The sequence below is a fragment of the Zosterops lateralis genome (genome assembly GCF_965231275.1).
Source record: "Zosterops lateralis genome assembly, chromosome: 1".
Lineage (NCBI taxonomy): Eukaryota > Metazoa > Chordata > Aves > Passeriformes > Zosteropidae > Zosterops > Zosterops lateralis.
In genome coordinates, this window is record NC_139762.1 from 120,654,350 (window position 1) to 120,673,850 (window position 19,501).

At 37.5% G+C, this 19,501-nt stretch overlaps 1 protein-coding gene across 2 annotated transcripts in view; it reads right to left on the reverse strand.

Moving 5' to 3' along the window:
- Nucleotides 1-329: 329 nt before the first annotated feature.
- Nucleotides 330-19,501, reverse strand: part of STAU2 (staufen double-stranded RNA binding protein 2) — a 167,106-nt gene continuing 147,934 nt past the window's right edge. Inside the window, exons 13-14 of one of the 2 annotated variants that reach the window (XM_083861260.1) lie at nt 2,689-2,777; nt 330-1,854 (exon numbers count right to left, since the gene is read on the reverse strand). In XM_083861260.1, coding sequence (XP_083717386.1) covers nt 1,761-1,854; nt 2,689-2,777 — 183 coding nt within the window. In that variant the 3' untranslated portion in view covers nt 330-1,760. The remainder of the gene's footprint in view (nt 1,855-2,688; nt 2,778-19,501) is intronic. The other variant, XM_083861259.1, reaches the window with a different exon arrangement.

Sequence of the window (19,501 nt, forward strand, 5' to 3'; positions counted from 1 at the left end):
GTGTGAGCTGTCTGATGAGCTGAAGGAGCAGAATTTCTGCTCCAGCTGCCAATTAGGCAGATAACATATCCCTGAGAAAGGTGGTGTGTAAGAGCTAATTATTTTTGTGTGCTGCTGCCTGAATAACTTGAGTCTGCCAGGTGCCAAACGCCCCTGGAAATCTGTGGGAACTGAAAGGTTCAGCTTGTTCCTGCCTTTTTTATGGAGTCAGACCCTAGAAAACTTCAAACTTGTAGAACAAAGGCTCCTTATCTGCCGGCGTTGAGAATGAATCATACCCATGAGAAACATGAAGTAAAAAAAAAAAAAAGGACTTCAAGCGCTGCTTCTGTGAGAGCAGGATGCGTGTTCCCCTGAAAGCCCATCCCAGGGGTGAATCAATGCCACTGTACCTTGCACCATTGCCTCACAGTGCTGTTCCTCTGCTTTTCTGCATGAGTCACTGAGTTGTGATCTCTGGTTTTCGTGCTTCTACAATCTTGTGCAATGTTGTCATGGCTGTTATGCAGCTAAGCTTTATCTGTTGCATTAAATAAAATAATCTGTATTTTGGATACATAAATGACCTAAATACCAGCATGTCTGGTCTAACACAGTACGTTTGTAGAAAGTGGTGGCATGGGGAAAGCTTGGTTGAAACCTGGTTCTAGTGTGGTAGCCAGTCATTTGTTAGTTTTTAATTGTTTTCTTTTCCTTTTTTTTTTTCTCTTAGTGAGTGATAAAGAAAGAGAAGACACTGCCATTGTACACATGAACTGATGTGGTTTTACTGCATTTGGCCACACACTTAAAAGAAATATGCTGGTACAGAGCAGCCACAGGTCTTATCTCTGCTGCCACTCCTTTCACAAAAGAATGATCTTTACATCAACAGTTTCCACCCTTGGCTTGATAAGGTTGCAGTCCTCCCTTTTGCTCTTGGTCCGAATGCAGAGATTAAAAACACTCAGTTGATGCAAACAGTGGGTTGATACAACACACAGAATGGGGTGTAGATGTGCTTCACACAACAGAGAGCAGAATTGAAGGGGAAAATGTTGCTTGGAGGCAAGACGCCTCTTTAATTGATTATGGCAAGGAAAATCAAATACCATATTTGCCTTTTTCCTGGAGTATATCGAAAATGATCATAACTAACATCTGTTCATGTTAAGCAAATACTTGTCAAGATTTAAACTTCTGTTTGCATACAACTCTGAGTAGTGCATCTTAAAGTCATACATATTCATATAGAATGAAGAATGCATAATGTCTGCATAAAAAGATAAGCTGTATGACTATATATGAAGACAACAACTACAATTCTCACAGCACTGTCATTGGTTAATTTTAAAATATTCAAGCATTATTTAAAAAACAGTAAGCTGAACTTAAAACTACACTACAAAAATTGTATAACTGAACCAATGCTGACTTGTTTTCCTCAATATTAATCAATTGTAAAGTTTCCTCTTTTTTTTCCTAACGCTTTTTGTTAATTCATTGTTATTTTAACCTCCAGTAACACGATCAGACTTCTTCTGCCTCTGGGCAATTGAGTTATGCTCTGATCTTGAGTTCTAAGGGAAATGTTCAATTTTATTTTTTTCCACAGTTGAATAAACAGTACCATGTATACTATCTCTTGTGTTAGAATAGTGTTGTCTTCACATAAGACTCAAATAATGGTATTAGTCATTCATTTCCTTGTACACATACACCCTATTGCGTGTTGACAGGTTTATAAGGATGCAGTGGCAGCCGTGGGTGCTGGGAAGCTCCTAGACGACAGCCTTTGAATCCTTGCAGTCCTGAGCAATGGTGCCTGAGTTAGTCTGTTTATTGTCTGCTTTCTCTCCCAGATGCTTGACTTGTCTGAAAGATTAATACATTAACAAGAGTGGTAAGGTCCAGGGTTGCACATCTTTAAGACATGTTTATTACCAGATGGCACATGAGATTCAAAGGTCACTGTGGAAGGTAACATTTTAAAGTGAAACAACAATATTTATGTTCAAATACTATGCTGATGAGATCATATGAAAAAATGTTTCTGATTAAATTAGTTTATAAATAGCCACAATATATCTACTGAAAATTCCAAATGCCACTTTTAGTCTCACTTCTTATATTCTATTACTTCCTAATTTATTTAGTAACACAGGACTACTCTCTTACATAAACAGACTAGCAGCTGGGAAAAATATCTTTACTGGATGGACAATCCCACTTTCTTAAATAATTGAAAATCCAGTGTGAAACCCTGTTCTATTGTCTACTACTTAAAGCTAATATTCCATATCAGAGTTTTTTAAGACCTGAAAGAACTTTCAAGTTTTAAATTCTCTGAGGTAAAATTCAGCTTGCAGTCATAATGACTTATTGGCAGATAGCTATGCTTATTTACAGGCTACAAAACATTTGACAAAAATCATGTTATGCTACTTACACAGAGTCCATACAATGGAAGGAAAATCCTTTTCTTTAGGATTTCCACAGGACTCACTGTCTCATAGCTCATTAGTAAACATTATCAGTAACAGTAAACCTGAAATCGTGTTTATCCTCTCAAATTGTCACAAACTGTATGTAAATTCCAGAGGAAATAGTTTTGCATAGGTTTAAAAGGGCAACTAAGCTCTTAATTAACATTTCTTATCTACCATGCCACACAGGCATTAAAATGCAGAGGATTTAAATGGTACTTACTTTTCATGTGATCCGTTCTCAACTTTCATAGCTCCTTCCACTGGATCCAGTCCTTGTTCTGAAAACTGTTTCAAGGCACTTAATGCTGCCTAAAGAAAAAATGAGTTGTCAAAAAACCCACTGGCACAATTCTGTTAGCACCAAATGAAGGAAGGTGTGTGCTTTGATATTCTAGACTCATTGAATTTCCTGTAGATTGAAGCCATTTAGGTTACAGCGCTACCAGAGTGGGTGCACAACAGCTCCATGATAAACAGCTGTGTTTGTGTATGGATTGAAGATATCTCCTTCCTGGGCATATGAGTGGCTCCCATTTGTGTAGATGCAAGCTTCATCACTTACATGAAGAATAGGATAAACTTTTAAGATTCTTGGCTTTCTGGCTGTGAAGTCTCTCCAGCTTCCCCATGTGCTTTCCTAGACCCCACACTTCCCAGAGATATTATGGACAAACTTTTGAGTTGCAGATGGTTGCACAAGGTGTGGGAAGTGGGAAGAGGGTCAGCAGGACACTACCAGCAGTCCAAAGTCAGATCTGGAACAATGTTACAGCCTGATGTCTTATACACAGGTAGTGAAATGTGCTAATCAGGGAGAGCCAATATGGGATGATTAGGGAGAATCAGGAATAGAAGAATGGTCAGCTTTTAATCTAACATTTTTCTGCGCATTCTTCATTGACCAACTTCTGCCTCATCTACTATAAGCTCCCCGTCCTCTTTTCTCTCTACCTGCTTTGGTTAAATATATATATATATATATATATATTTGTAATTGATTCAGAAAAGGTTGATAATGAAACTCTCTGACATCACATGGCTGACTTTGAAAATAGAGCCAGCACAATAAAACAGCTGAGGTCAGTTCTGCTGAGAAGGTGAAATGTAAAGCAGAACCACAAAATGGATTTTGCTTTTTAATCACTTCCTTCTGAGATGTATTCAGAGCTAATCACAGGGGAAAGAAAAGGTGACTTTTCACAGACATTGTGCCCTAAAGTAGCACCTCAAGCAGTGGAACTGACTGGAGGTCCTAAAGTGCTGTTCACAGTGAAGCAACAATTGCTGCTCTCTTCTTATTTGTTGGGACAGAAAGAATCTGTGTCTCTATCTTCCTTTCCCTCAGAGAGCAGAGACCCTGCCAGGAACAGGAGCTGCCATTGTAATGAAGTACTAGATTTGCCTTTGTACTGATTCTTTGCCTGGATTCTCTCAACAACTCCCTCGCTTGAAAGGTATGTTTATACAACTTAAATATTATTAGACAATGTGTATTTTGGTGAGATGAATAACAGCACAAAAATTGCCAGGTTGCCCCAAAGTAAAAGACCACGTGTCCCATATTTGTCTATAGTAATGACTAGCTGCTAAAGCCTCAGAAGGCTGTACAAGGCACTCCCACCCATAATGCATGAAAGTAGAATCTTTCTAGTCTGTGAAATCTTATGGTTTGTGCCCTGATCCCCCCCGCCACACTCCCCTCCTCCCAAAAAAACCACCTGCTAAACATTTTATAAAGTCTCTTGGTAAACCTCAGATTATCACTGTTACCTACAGTCCCCTCCACCTTTACCGTGTGTTCTGAGCCCCTGTATGAGATTCCATTACTGGATCTTTCATTTTTATCACTTACTGAGTTCCCCAGAGAGAATTTTCTCTTTCCTCATTTCTTCTGTTTTTCTTGATGTTTTGATATATTTCCTTTCTTCATACCAGTTCTTTCTCTACCACCTCACAGTGTCCCTTCACAAGTTTCATGTGTACCTTCTCTACTCCTGTAAGATCTAACCACCATCTGTCTTTCCATCCTTGATCTTGACTGAACAGCAAAATCATTACTCATCACAAATAATTCCCCCAGTGGCAATGAGGGTTTTCAATTACTCTCCTCTTAACTTTTCTGTTCCAGTAACCCAACACATTTCTTCATCCCAGTCTATCTCTTCTCGTCTCCCAGAGGTCCTTTTCATCACAATGCAAGCAAGACTCATCATGTGAGGAAGGGGAGTGAATTTGGGCTCCTATGCTTCCTTGTACTTTAACTGGTCATGGGTAAGCAACTGTGAGAAAGAATCCAATGGGTAGGGACTGGCACCTACAAATCTCCTGTCTTCTCACATCCATTTTTTTTCCCTGATGCACATTAGCAAAACTATCAGAATCTCCTTCCTTCTTATGTATGGTAAACCGAAGCTCATTTCCAGGTAGCACTGCAAGGACAGAAGGAAGCTAAGACATCCACTCCTCCCATACAGTTAAACTGCTACCTCATATGTTTCTCAACCCACCTTGTTTACTTTTTCATACCCACTCTTAGCTTCCTGGTCTGATGTGTGAATTGTAAACTTATCATGGAAGAACTTTGTGTTCAGGTTATTTGTTTGTACAATGACTTGGACGAAAAGGCCCTGATCACAGTTTATAAGTAGAGCCAAGCAAAGTTTCATTCAAGATTAAATCACAGATAGATCATATGATCTGCAGAACAGTCTGGTCTCAATTAGGGGTAACTGAAACCCCGAAATCATCAAGAGATTAATTAGACCAACACAAACATCTGAATTCTAGAATTGCTGAGTAGCTCTGTTACTTACTACTGTTTTACTCACAGAACTATTTGCAAGGCATCACACATAAATTACAGAATTACAGAACAACTTTCAGGGTTGTTTTCCAGGAAAACTGATTTGAAACTTCCTGGATGAATATAAGCCACTAGCTTAATAGAATCTGATCAAGTGAGCCCTTCTTCTCTTCTAACAGCAAAGGAAGAAGTACTACAATATAAAAAAATTAACATTTTGCCTATAAGCATGGATCATTTGGTGTCAATGGGAGCTTGGGACCATATGGGTGTCAATAAAGTAAATATGGAACAATTAGAGAAAACATGTAAAATGAAAATATGATTCAAGGTGTTCAATGATAAGCATGTTGTGATACCAACACAACTTCCAAATCCTAATGCTTGTAACATGGTGCAGATTCATTTCACCATCTCACCCTTTTTCAAGCCATGCCTTTCACAAACTGAAATATGACATAACAGATAAAATCTCAGACTTATTGCATTTGTGAACCCAAATATCAGAGGGAGGAGTCAATAGAGAAGCAGTCCTGTGCCTGTATCCTTGATCTTCCAGCTACAGGTGTCAGGGTATTTTTGTCAGCACTGTTGAAGTCTGCATTTTTCCAGCTCCTAAATGCTCTCCCACCCAGGACTCCAGCAGCTCCCAGGGCTAAGTTTTTCTTCCCCAGGTTCTCCCAACCTCCTACACCTCACAGTCCCTCTTTAACTTCCAGTTTCCTAATTTGTTCCAGGTTAATATGAGGTCTGATTTCTTTTTCATGGAACCATGTCTTCCTTTTCATAAGCTACCGCTGGGAGAGGCCTAATTACTTATATCCCAAAATTTGCAACAAGATTTGAGTTTTGGGAAAGTTTATTTCCTTTTTAAAAGGTCCATTCATGGGATGTGGCTGAAGGGGAGTAGAGAAATGGTAGGGAGAGCCTTGCAATGTACTAAAAACTCCCCCTTTTCTTACTCCCATAGCCTGCTTGTATTTGGAAGGATCAGCAAGCTAAGAGAAGCAGGTGAGTAAACAATACTTTGGATCTTAATAGATGTCTTTAATGTTTCTTCTCTCCCCATCATGCCCCTAGACAGACATGAAGATGCTGGATTCAGGAAGGAAGCTGGTAGCTTGGAGGCTGTGACCTGAATAGTCAGCAGAGCAACACAGAGCTCAAGTAATCTGCAGTGAAGAAGAGTTACAAGCAGACACCAGGCTAATTTAATCCATGATTCAATTCTATTACTCCCAATAGATTTACACCACTTGGCTTAAATATAACTTATGAATGGCAGATAACTTAGGTTAAATGAAAAGGAAAGAAAAGAATGAACATTTGACAGTGAATCTAGTGAACAATTTCCTCTTTTAAAGGCTCAACACTTCCTTCCATTGATATTTTTCTTACAATAGTGCATCTGCACAGATACAGAGAAATTTTTCTCTCCCCCAGAAGATTTTACAACTGTTTTGTGAGTGAAGCCCCATAGGTTACAGAACAGATGTCCTTACACATTTCTTGTATCACTTGTTTTCTGTGTAGCTACAACAGTGCCAAAAATACAATGCCAACAGGATGCACCGCACTGCTAGCTGTTTGTCTTGGCTGCCATTTCCATTATTAGTATGTGTGTGTATCAGGATGGGGATGGATGTTTCCAGTCATTTTTTAGCTTTTCTCAAGTCAATTGGCAATTAATAAATAGCACTGAAACTTGTAAATATTCTTCCTGTTTCTCTCTCTGGGGATTAAGTGTCTTATAATGACAATCTAGTAACATTAGATCATTCTCCAGCAAGAACAGCAGACAACCACTCCACTAGCCCATATGCATTTATGATCACATCCTCACCATAAAATTTTCACGTTTGTTTTAACACAGTATGTGGTTTGTGTTTTTCCTCTTAAATCTATATTACATTTCAGCTTATTCCGTGAAACTGAAAATTGTAAAAGCTTGTTGTTCTCTTTGACCCTTCCAGTTGACTTTACCAAGGAGGTCTGAGACAATCCTAATAAACACACTGTTTCATACTGTTAGTTCACTGGCGATATGCCTCCTAACATCAATTTTCTAAGTACATAAAAAACACCCCATATTCAGCTTGGCCTTAATCTGTGTTTTCTGAAGACATAAAATTGTGGGCAGAAACTGCAAGACTGACTTGTCAGGGTCTAGAGAAGGTCATGAAGGACAAGATTTTACTGTCTTTAGTAGCTGGGTCTTAGTTCAGGACTGAGTTTGCTGAGTCAAATGATTCATTGTGGTCATGTTTCTTGTAGTCACATGCCATATGCATCAACAAGTCTCTGTTGCTCAAGTTTAGGCTTGAGAACATGTTTGCATACCAGGTTACCATCACAGACTCTAGTCCTGGATTTTAGTTTCAAGCCAAAAGCCTAGAAAACAGCAGAGCATGAGGAAAACTGATAGTATTTGCAAACAAATCGATGTTTGTTTTCTAAATCAAAAGAAAAAATGTCCCCCTAATCAAGGAGTTTCTTTCCCTCTCCCTGACTATTGAGGCCTCAAAAGGCAATGTCAGCTGTGCAATAACATTGCAGCAAAGCTGTCTGCATCAGTAATGAGATGCACTTCATGAATTTTTAATATATGGATTTTAATTTCACATTTAAAGGTTATTGAAAAAACCCAAACAATATTACAGCTATGGAGGTGATTTTGAAGGCTCAGTGCCCCAAAACTGAGCAACTATCTAAATCTGTATGTATTCAAATTATTTTTCTTGTTGATTGCTTTTGATTTCTCTACATGAAGAAATTTTTGACTAAGTTTCCACCTGGCTTTAACTTCCCCACACTCAATATTTCATACATACAGAAATGCACACAGAGAAGATATATTTGTTTGTGTAGACTTACATACATGCACATAAAGTAGATAAAATTTGACTCCTTAACATACCTACTTAATTCTTTTGGATTTGTTTACAGATTGGCTACATACAAGCTAAACAAAAACTAAGTATTGCAAACAATCCCTTTTTGCCATAGCTTCTGTTGCAAATGAATTTACTATATTGCAAGCAATAACTCCTGCTAGGAGTTTTCATCGCTTTCCTTTCAATGTGCTGTTTCTCCAGTTGATTAGATTTCATGTGAACCAATGTTAAAATCTGTTTGAATATTAAGTTCAGAAAGGCTTTTCACAGCACACAGTGTAAACCTTAATTAAATGACTTTAAGCTCTTTCCTCATATTGTTTATGATATGCATGAAAAACACAGGGCTATAATCTGATTAACTCATGTAGTTTACATGGAAATAGCATTTTCCAAACTGATTAATCTCTGCACAAAGACATAGTCACCTGATAGGCACTACACTTAAGGCTACTGATTGCACCTGTCAAGAGAAGGAGCTTGGAGGATAGGAGGAGTCCACTATTTTCAAACAAAGAACGATGATTCACAGATGTAGCTTAGAACAAGTCCCACGTAGTAGTTAATGCTGCCTCCAGGCAACTCATGCAGCCAGAATTTAAATGACACACAATCCATGTACAGCCTGACCTTGCCAGCTTTCTGGGGGTAATCCTAAAGTAAGGATTAACTGTTCTTGAACAATTTTTCCAATGTATTAAACAGAGTTTCTATCAACAACAGCATGCATGTCACCTTCTTCCACCTAGTTTTACTGGACACATGTACTCATTCCTCCATGCCTCTTAATATGCTGAGAAGTGCATGGAGTGAAAGACACTACTCAACATGGAACTTTATTTCCATAGTTTTTGATCTTCAAAAGACCTACTCCATCTATTCAAGAGACTGTTTAACAGTAGAGTCAGTTGGGCATGGCTTATTTTCCATATGAACCATCACACTAGAAATCTGACTGTCATTCTTGAGACCATGCAATAATTCCAGGAGTAAGAAATGGTGAAACATTTTCTTAAAGCCCAAGAAAGAGCTGCATAATCATCTGGGGTGAGACAATTCTATTGTTTTAATGGTGATATAAAGCCACAAAGAAAGAGAGTCACAAAGAGAGAAAAGCATGCTGAAAAGCACCTATTTAAAAATTAGTAAAAGGTATGCTTTTGTATAAAGAGGATTTAATAAATGATACTTAAAGTCAAACACACCTAAGTTAACAGAATATAAGAGATTAATCCAGCATGGAGAGGTCAGTCTAGTTGCCAGGTTTAGGTTGTGTTCGTACTTGCAGGTAGGAATAAGAGAAGAAGGGATTGCTAAAGGATCTATATGGGACTCAGACTGTTCTTTAATCTGCATCTTCTCAGACTTCTCCCACACACATATTCCCAGCTGAAAGGGGCAATACTCCAATGCTACCAAGACTTTTGCCTTCATGACAATTTATGCAGGAAACCAGTAAGTTGATGCTTCTTCATGAACATCTCAAAAGAGCTTTCAGGTTCAGTGCCAGAATGTACTGAGCTGTGTCTACATCCTCTAATGGTGAAGTGTGAAAGTTGGGCCCCAGTACCAGAAGCTAAAATAAATCTTAAATAGTTAAAACAGAATTAAGAGTTAAGTAAATCTTCTATCAGATATTTTCAGTATGTTTTCAGTGTATCTGCTATAGATTTTGTCTAGAGTTCTGGAAGTTCTTTTAAAGTAAATTTGTTTCTAAATTCGAGACTTCTAATTTTTCCTTCAGTTGCTGCAATTCCAAAAACAAATACAGAAAGAATCATGCATCATCACAGCCTACTTATGAAGAAAAGAGAAAATATTTTAAAATTAAATTTCCAAGTGTTTACACTACATATATACAACAGAATTTCACTAGACAGCAATTAGTCTTAAATTAATCTTGCTTCTAATTTTATATCCTTAGACAAAACCTACTTGAACACTAACTTCCAGAAGGAGGTAGACATTTAAGTAATATAGAGGCTTTCAGTAATTAGAGATTTCCAAATGAGAGTATTTAGATGGCCAATTATTGTATTGTTAGATAGACATTTAAATTGTGTATAAACTAAGACAACACTCAAACATGACTGACGAGCTGCAGACAAAAAATTATAGGAGATTTTAAGAAAGACAGCTTCAAATGTAAAACTGGAAACAGCAGAATGCATATCCTCAGGCAAAATCCCACACCAGCATTGAAAAAAGGCCATGAATCACTCTCTCATCACTGATGGCTGGAAAATATCCTTGTCAGCTGTGTTCTCGGAATGAGTTGGTTGGTTTATTTATTTATTTATTTGTAGGCATTTCTCCACATCACTGCAATAGATTTGCAAGTCTGCTGCCTGTATGTATTGCAGGAGATTTTGACCTTTGGATTTTAAATATGTGGACTGAGATCTTTGACTGTGTAAGAGTTTACAGTGACTTCTAAAATATGCTGTGTTAGACAAATCCTCTTCATTTATCTGACCTCCACAGTTCCATCCTGGTTTTGACATCATTGCCTTCACTACACAGGTATCAATACATAAATGACTGTTATTCCGCATGAAGGACTGGGCCCTACCTACATAGTAATGTAGAAATAGCTAGAACTCTTTTAACAAAATTAATGAGATATAAGCATTTATTCTGTTATTTAAGTGATTTTCTTAGGTAATTGCTCATACAGAGTGGTCAAAAAAACCTAGATATTAAAAGATTTTTATGAATTCCCAAATATCCACACCAAAATCAGTATACAACAAGTTGAAGCTATCAAGTATTACTCAATACTTGCATCAACATGGTTACTCTTTCACGTAGTAAACTGAACTTGTAAAACACACTCACTAGTGTTTAGGTACTTTTTGGCTTTCCTTGCAAATAGCCTCTTCTTCATGAGACCAAGTGTCACTAAGGAACAGAGGTAGTTTAATTAATGCTGTTTTAAAAGAGACGGAAATGAAAGAGAGAGAACACAGAGAGGGCTGGCCCAAGGTCAGGCAATAAAAGCAAGAATCAGTTTTACTAGTTTACATGCATTTTGTCATAGGCCAAGATAGAAAGAAGGAAATTCTAAATAAAGGTATTTAATGATAGAAAATTTTAAAAGTCTGCACTGCAGCCATTTAATTCAAATGCCTCATTCCTATCACTATCACTCATCAAGCTGTCATCAACAATGCAAAACATATTCTATGACATAGTGGAGAAAAAGTCTCCCTTTTAGGAGAAGATGACTGGTGAGAGCCTCTCACAAAATTTTTTGTTGTCGAAATAGTCTAAAGAGTACTTTTCCCCCCACAATGTTTAACAAAATGACCTATTTTTTTCTTTAAACTTGACATATTTTTATGTCTAAAGACCATACACTTTGCTTTAGACATGGGAGCAATTTCCTAAATATCAGATTCCTTGGTTTTAGCAATTTTAGAATGAAAGAATGTTTGTTCTCTCATACTGAGTCCATTAGCTTAAATTTAAGTGCTTGTCAGTTCTTAACATGACTAGAAACTTCAGTTTGAAGAAAAAGCAATAGATTACACTTAATGTGAAGCATTGGCCATTGGTTTCTTCAAGGAGCAAATTGTAGCTGGAACAATGGGGGAGTTTAGGGCTGTAGATTCTTGCATTACAACATCTGTAATGAAGCCCACGGATTAAATTGTATCCTATCTCTGCTTCTGTGAAACTCTACTCCTGCGCTGGCACAGTGGCATTCAGAGAAGGATCCTTCCACTCTCAGAGCCCTAATGACCAATCCCCCCTCTTCATCCTCCAAGTCTCATTTTACAAGTGTGCATGTATGTCCAACAAAGTACCAAATCTAGATTGACAGCTAAAAGCATTATTTTTAGCATGTAATTAGAAATTTGAGTGTTTCCAAAAGGAAAAAGTTTTTGATTCTGATCTTAGATTATTCTTTCATTGCATCAGTTGGTATCTTTTTCCTAATTAAAGTTGATTTAAGTGCGAGCAGAGTAAGACCCAAGAGGTACAGGACAAACTTCTCATCTCAAGTAGTTTGTAATATAATTTTGTCTTTGCTAACTGTTGATGACTTATCCTCATCCCATTTTAACCTACAACCATCAGCTCCCTTAATGGAAGTGTCTATAAAGATCTTCTCTAAAATATGCTTTTCCAGCACACTTAATGTCTTTTAATGTCTTTCCAATTAAATCCAGATGTGAAAAGCTTAAGGAACAGTTCTCAGGACTGAAAAAGATGACATAAATCTTGCAGCTGACAGAGATCCCACTGAGCTCAGTTGGGAAAATTCACAGAGGACTTCTTGTGGGCCAGAAAAGCTGCTGGGTATAAAGACAGATGTGTATACTCCTATTTTAAAAATTTAAATAAAAAACTAACTCCTACAATGAGGTATCCACAATTATCAGGGACATTACTAACTCAATCCCTCAATGTGCTGAGCACATTCTGTGGGGTACAAATTTCCCTCATCTTTTTGGGAAGTTTATCAGAGTTGAAGGGGGTCACATCTGTTTGGGAAAGAGCCCCTCACCTTTCAGGGTTGCACCTCTTAAACACTGTAGGGGCTGATACTGGAAAACACCCTCTGTCTTGCTCTCTTACTGCTATCAACAGGGAGGTAACATATTCTGCAAAACAATACTGGATTTATGTCTGCTCTCCTTTACCTCCTCCATAATCAAGTTAGCATATTAAATTGTGGGTTTATTAGAGAAGACTCCCCAAATGTGATATTAATTACAAATTCTTACCAGTCTGATGGGAAACTGGGCATTCTTAGTAGCTGACTACTACTGCTGTGCAAGTGCTGTTTGTGCAGCTGTCAATTTGAGGTTTGTTTTGCTGTAATCACTTGAACACCCTTAGGATTTTTTTTATTTCATTTTATTTTAACAACAGTACATCATCTTATTTTCCAAACACAAACTGTAAATGTAGGCACAGATCAAGCCACATCTTTCAGAGAGACAGGAAATATTCACACATGCAGTTTGTATTAAAGAATGTCTCTAGAAAACTGTCCAGAGCTAGCAGCTTTCATACTTTCCTACCTTCCAGCTACTTACTTAGTTACTTTTGAAATTAGTAAATTATCTAGACAGATCAATGATTTTTAAAGAGCTGCATCCTTGTGAGACATCTGAAAAGAGGAAGAATGTTCCAGGATAAAAGAAAAACCCATTTATAACTGAAGCTTAAGCTTGGGTCCATGTTCATTAGTGATGAGAACTTCAGTAGTGACATTTTGGATAGTATTACTTAATTTCTTTGCATTTTTCTAATGTCTATATGAAGCTTTTAGCATGATTTGGTGTTCAGAGTGAGTGTACAGAAATATGAAACTTACTACCTGAATTAAAGGACAATCTTGTGTCCTCAAGCACAAGTGATCCACTGTTGGGATCTGAACAGTAGTGCAAACCTAACACTGAAAGCAGCAGGCTCCTAAACACACACACAAACTCTCTTGAAGACAAAAATTCCTCTGGTTCACAGCTTGCTTTACTTTTCACAATGGCCAGCACTTTTCAGTCTATCACTTTTTCAGGGCTGAAGGCTGGATCTGACTCCCACCAAAATCACTGCTTCATGACCATCACTCAGGAGACATGAGGAATGCCCTTCCCTTTGGAATGAGCCACTGCTGCCATGAGGATCTCACTCTTGGCTAGCTCAGGGAATGAGCTCAAATCTTTTGCACTTTGCTGCCAGGGACCACCAGGCCAGCTCTGATTTATAGCTTTTTCTTTACAGTTTTATGATACAAGAATGTTCACTTGTAATTACAACAGCATTTTGTTGGCTCCCTGCCTTCACTTGGGTATGTGCAACACCACATCCTTCATTCCAGCCTTTTTTATGTCAGGACCCCAAATTTGAGAAGTACCTCAGTATTACAAGGATGCTGCAGATCTTGCTGCTCCTTAAAGAGGAGACTTGTACATGTTTGTTCAGGGGGATGTGTGAGGAGCTGGATCTGACATTCAACTAGGAGTCTAGTGGAGAGCTGGTCAAAATTCTTCCTCACAAAATACTAAATTAAGAAAAAAACTTTGTATGAGAATGTATGATTTCTGAGAAAAGGCTTTTTAGGTCCAAGATAGACTCTTCAGTCAAAATATAACCACTGCACTAATGACTGTTAGGTGTGCCACATCCATATATATACTTGTTGATTTGTATCTATGAGAAAAATTCAACACGTCTCTAGTTTATTTAAAAGTGAATGGAAATACTTGTACTCTTGATGTGTTCTTGTGTGGGATAAGAAAATCTGTCTTATTCAAAAGAAGGTGACCCTGCCATTAAGCTGCTGTATCATGTTGAAGAAACTTTAGCTCAATGTTTTTGGACATACACTTAGCTCCTGACTTTGAGATAATCAAGCAGTACATTTCCATCACTTGTGGGTTAAACTTGATTTTGTCATTTTCAGTAGAGGCATAACCTCCTTCAGGGAAAATTCCAGGTATTTCAGATACCATTTAATAGTGAACTGTCAAGCAATTTCCAAGTCCTTTAAACAAAGAATACTTCTGTGCTAGCTTAATTTATAGAGCCATATATGTCCCATTTTAAGTGGATGTGATTAAGAAGAAACACTAAGCTTAGATTATTCTACTAAATGAGAAAAGTTTAAAGCCAATAAAGTGTATCTAGGATTTTAGCTGGGAGATGAAATAAAAGGCACATTTGTTCCTGGTCACTGAATTTTTAACCTGAGTCTGTTGCTCCTGCTGTTAAGCTCCTATACATTCCTTACTAGCCCATAGTGTCCAGCATTCTCAGCTCTCAGTGCTTGGAATTAGAGGTGAACTGCAAAATAAAATCAGGTTTTTTTGAGAGCTAGTGTATGGAAAGTATCACATATTCTGACAGAAGGAAGCAAGTGAAAAGGTTAATTGTTAAAAAGAAGTCTTCTACCGATTTTTTAAAATTTAGATTAGATGCATAAATTCTAACCTACCATTTGTGTCTGAGAGTTCTGGCAGTATCTGAAAAATGGGAAGATGCTGCCAAAGCTGGTGGAAAAATGAAAACTGTACATTGTCTCGCTCCTTAGTAAAGAAAACAAGAAGTTGAGCCTTATGCTCTGACTCAAGTCTCTATCTCAGGTATGAGAGGCACTTTTCAAGTGCCCCAAAGTTTGCCTTTATTATACAACAAGCAGGAAAGAAAAACTCCTAGTTTTCTAGCAAAAAACAAACCTGTACTGTTTCTGTCCCTCCTGTGCCTTTTCAAGGTTATATTATATATATATATATTTATTTATTTATTTATTTATTTATTTATTTTTTAAGTAGAATATTTTGACCTGCCTTTTTGCAATACAGGAGCTGTAATATGACTTCATTGCTTCTCCTTTTACCTCAAAATCCTGTGAGGATATTTGGGTATTTCCTTAAAGTGAAATAAAAAACTAATCTGCCTTCAGTGGCTCATCACTCCAGTGATGAAGTTAAATGACACCATTGCAGGAAAGCCCCATAATGCATATTTTCCTCCTGACTAGTCCAGTGCTACTATTTTACACACAAATTCAAGCATTTCTTAGCAATTGTGTCTTGAGATGAAGGATTAGTCTTCACTTAAAATCAGTAGCAGCTACCTTCGTGTGCATTTTTGAAGTGGTAAATATACTTTTATTGGATTATTTTATATTTTCTACTGCTTACAGGTCTCCTTTTTAACAGAAAGGCCAAATCTACCCCCAGATTCAGCTTCTATTGCTGTTTGTGTGTTGATTAGTAGAAACTGGCCTCATTCACTTGGATGTGCTTTAGTCATTAAGTCCAACTTCAGTCTGCTACTGCACAGGTAGAAAGATAAAAAGAGTAGCAAGAGGCACCTTCAGTCATCTCCATGACTGCTGTCCTGTGTGTTTTTCTGGTAGGAGTGGTATATGTTTGGTACTGTGTATTTCAAAAAGTGCTTCAACAAAGACAGCAGGAACCAGATTTCCTCAAGAACGTCTTAAATTCAGGAGCCTCTCCAACTAGTAGGTCACTAATGAAGATTAGACACTCCTTGTCTCTGATTAACTGAGCTCTGTATCTACGGACCTGCTTTTACTCCATTTACAGTTACAGTCAAAAATATAGATACATGTCCAAAAACTTTACTGAACAGCTGGAGTTTAGTCTGGAAGATCTGCTAACGGCTATTTTATCATTTTATCCTAGCATCTATTATTAAAATTCATTACTACAGCTGTCAAAAAGAGCTAACTCAAAATTTTGCTAGTTACAAAATAACCTGTCAGGATTAGATTCAGTAAAAAATTCAGGTGCTTACAAATTAGGCGCTGTAAGAGTGAAGTTTTAAACAGCACTTCCCTGGAATAAAATCAAAGGTCTAAAAGTTAAGTATTCAGTTTCTTTACTCAGCATTAAGATCAGAGACAGCATTCACAGACAGAGACAGACAGGCTTCTCTGAAGAATGAGCTGAGAAAGCTACATGGTGAGTGTGGAGCTACCTGCAGGCAATGATGTACTCCAAGCCTAGGGGTGAACTCCTGGTCCTCTCTGGAGTTCATCTGCAAAGCCAGGACCACAGGCAGAGGCCTGGCAGCTTGCTCAGCTGATACCTACAAACATACAGTCCTCTTCTGAAGACAGTTGGCCCTTCAGCTCTCCCAGAGGTCTGAACAGAGTTTGCTGTTGTCATTGAGAAGGTGACCAGCAGAGAAGTGGGTGAAGGTGAGACTCTCCTTTTTGTCCTCTTTGTCAATGGTGCAGATGTGAGCACTACTGTTCAGAGTATGAGACACACAGATTTCAAATTTCTTACCTTTAGGTCAACAAACTGCATAGCCTACCTTCTAGCTGATAGTTTAACCTCTAGGATCAGTTATAGGGAAGAATCAGCTTTTGCAAAAAAACCCCAGTAAGTCAGCATACATGGATCAAAGAAAGGGAGAAGTCTGACTCCACAGGTTGATCACAGCAGTTACTAAGCTGTCCTGAGGATCAACCTATGCTCCCTAGATAATTTCTGTTCTTTATCTAATTGGTACCTTAGCAGTAAGTTCAGAAATTATGAAAGCAGGAAATGCAAAAGTACTTCTGCTTTTTGGGATTTCTTTAAAAGGTAGGATGCAATAATATTCCTTCTCATCCTTTCTCTGTGCAATCCTTATTATTTCAAAGTTTTGTTATGTAAAGGCTCTGGTTATCTGTGAAGGTAGACAAACAGCTGCACATGTATTTAGACAGTGTCTTGTGTCATGTAATTATTAATACCTGAAGGCTGAGGGAAGAGTTCATGTTTCCTAAGTCTATGTTACTCTGTAAAGCATGGAAACCACTAGCAACTATCCAACCACAGAGAAGAAGAAAAGCCCTTAGGATGCTGTTTCATTTAACATTCTTCTGTATAAGGCATGTTAATGAATACACAGCTCTATCTTAATAAAAGATTTTATTAAGATAAATAATAATAATCCTTCAGTATTCAAGCTCTCTTCATGCAAATGATCCAATAAGCCTGCACATGTATGCAAACCCTTTGAGAAGGTTTCCAGGATCAGGATACAAGCAATTTTACTGTGCCACCACAGAGGAAAATTAAGTTAGCTAAAATCAATACACTCAGAATAAAAGCAAAAATAAAATACTTATGTAAATTAAATGATAGTAGATTGTAAAACTTTGTCCAGTCTCAGTTAGTTCTAAGAATTTCATAATTTTAGCTGTCACATAAACAATAAAATCAGAGCATGAAGGAAACACTGGAGTTCTAATACTGCTACCAGAAGCAGAGAAAATACACATATAATGTTATGCATATTAGACTGTAATGCTCCTCAAGCACAAATAAGACCTAACTGAAGCCATGCTTGAGATAACTGTCATGCTATCGAGTTACAGTAAAGAGCAGATCAGACTTATTCTTTCCTTCACAATGAAATCAGTATAAACAAATCATATAATGTTTGGACACCAAACTCCTGGAACAAAGAAACCTAGAAAATCTCTTAAAACCACCCACAGACTCCCCATGCTGGTCTGTGATTATACAACTGGAGAAGATCATCCAAACTGTGATGTAAACCAATGTCAGTCTGCAAAGGATAGTACTACAGTAGTTCTAACAAAAAATAAAGCAAGTCCCTGGAAGAGCCATCAGTAAGGAATACTTTCATACTTACCATTCATTTTCCCTGTAAATGAGGAAAACTTTTTTAAAACTTAGAGAAAGAACTTAACTGAATCCCTGCACTAAGGATACAAGAGACAGACCCTCTTGTCTGTTTTTACTACACTGCAAAACACATTCAGCTAAACAAAAGTGAGCCTGGGACCAACCATAAAGGAAAATACTTAATAGACCTAACTGATTTTTGTATTTCAACCTGCTCCCCTATGAAAATCATTTTGTCCTCCTTATTTGTTATATAGATATATTCATCTTCATTTTTTGAAATACATATGCAAACCAGCATATTTTTTCCTATGGAGTACTCACCAAATGAGAAGATCCAGTGCTGAAAACCTTTCCATTGTATCAGTAAAATACAGGGTTTCTGTAGACCACATTTCTATCTCAGAACTGTAGTTTTGCTCCTTGCCTATCATCTGGAAGCAAACTGTTCTAGACTTGAAAACAACATGTACCTGCCAAGAAGAGATGTGAAAGGGTCCAGTTCTCTTTCTGTAAATATGGCCTAGAAAGTGTAAACCTCTGTGCACCATTTAGGTGAGGCTTCACAAGACTCAGGACACACAGTACCAAGGATGCTAAAGCAGTGGAGTAACCCAGCTGCCCTGAAGGTGGGTGGGGTCTATGACATACCCATTTTTTGCCCTGTTTCTACTCAATTTAGAGTCAACGAGGCTAAAAAAATGTTTCACTGGAATAAGGAGCTAATGATACAATGAAAGCCCATTTTTAAATATTCTGGCATTCTTTCTTTCTTTCTATTCTTTCCTCTATTGCCATAGAGGAATTTGATATTCAAATGTATTTAGTAAAGAAACTCACTTCATTAGAATCAGCCACCCCTGCAAATCAGTTAATAATTCATACTTCCCTAACATTCATTTCATTCTTGTTTCTAAGCCACAATTGACTGAACTGTAGCTTGGTATCAACAATGGGCATTAATCATACAAAAGAAAACAAAAGAAGCAGTAATGAACTGACAAAGTTTGTTAGCCTTCTCCAGTAAGGATGCAACAATTAGCAATACAGTGAATATCAATCATTCAAATGTTGCAAAAACATTTCTGTATAAAGAGAAGAAATGAAAAATAGTAACCAACAAAAACTCAACAATCTTGGAGAAAAAAAAAATCAAATAATTATTATAATTAACAGAATGTGAAAGAACACTTCATTAAGAAGATGGTG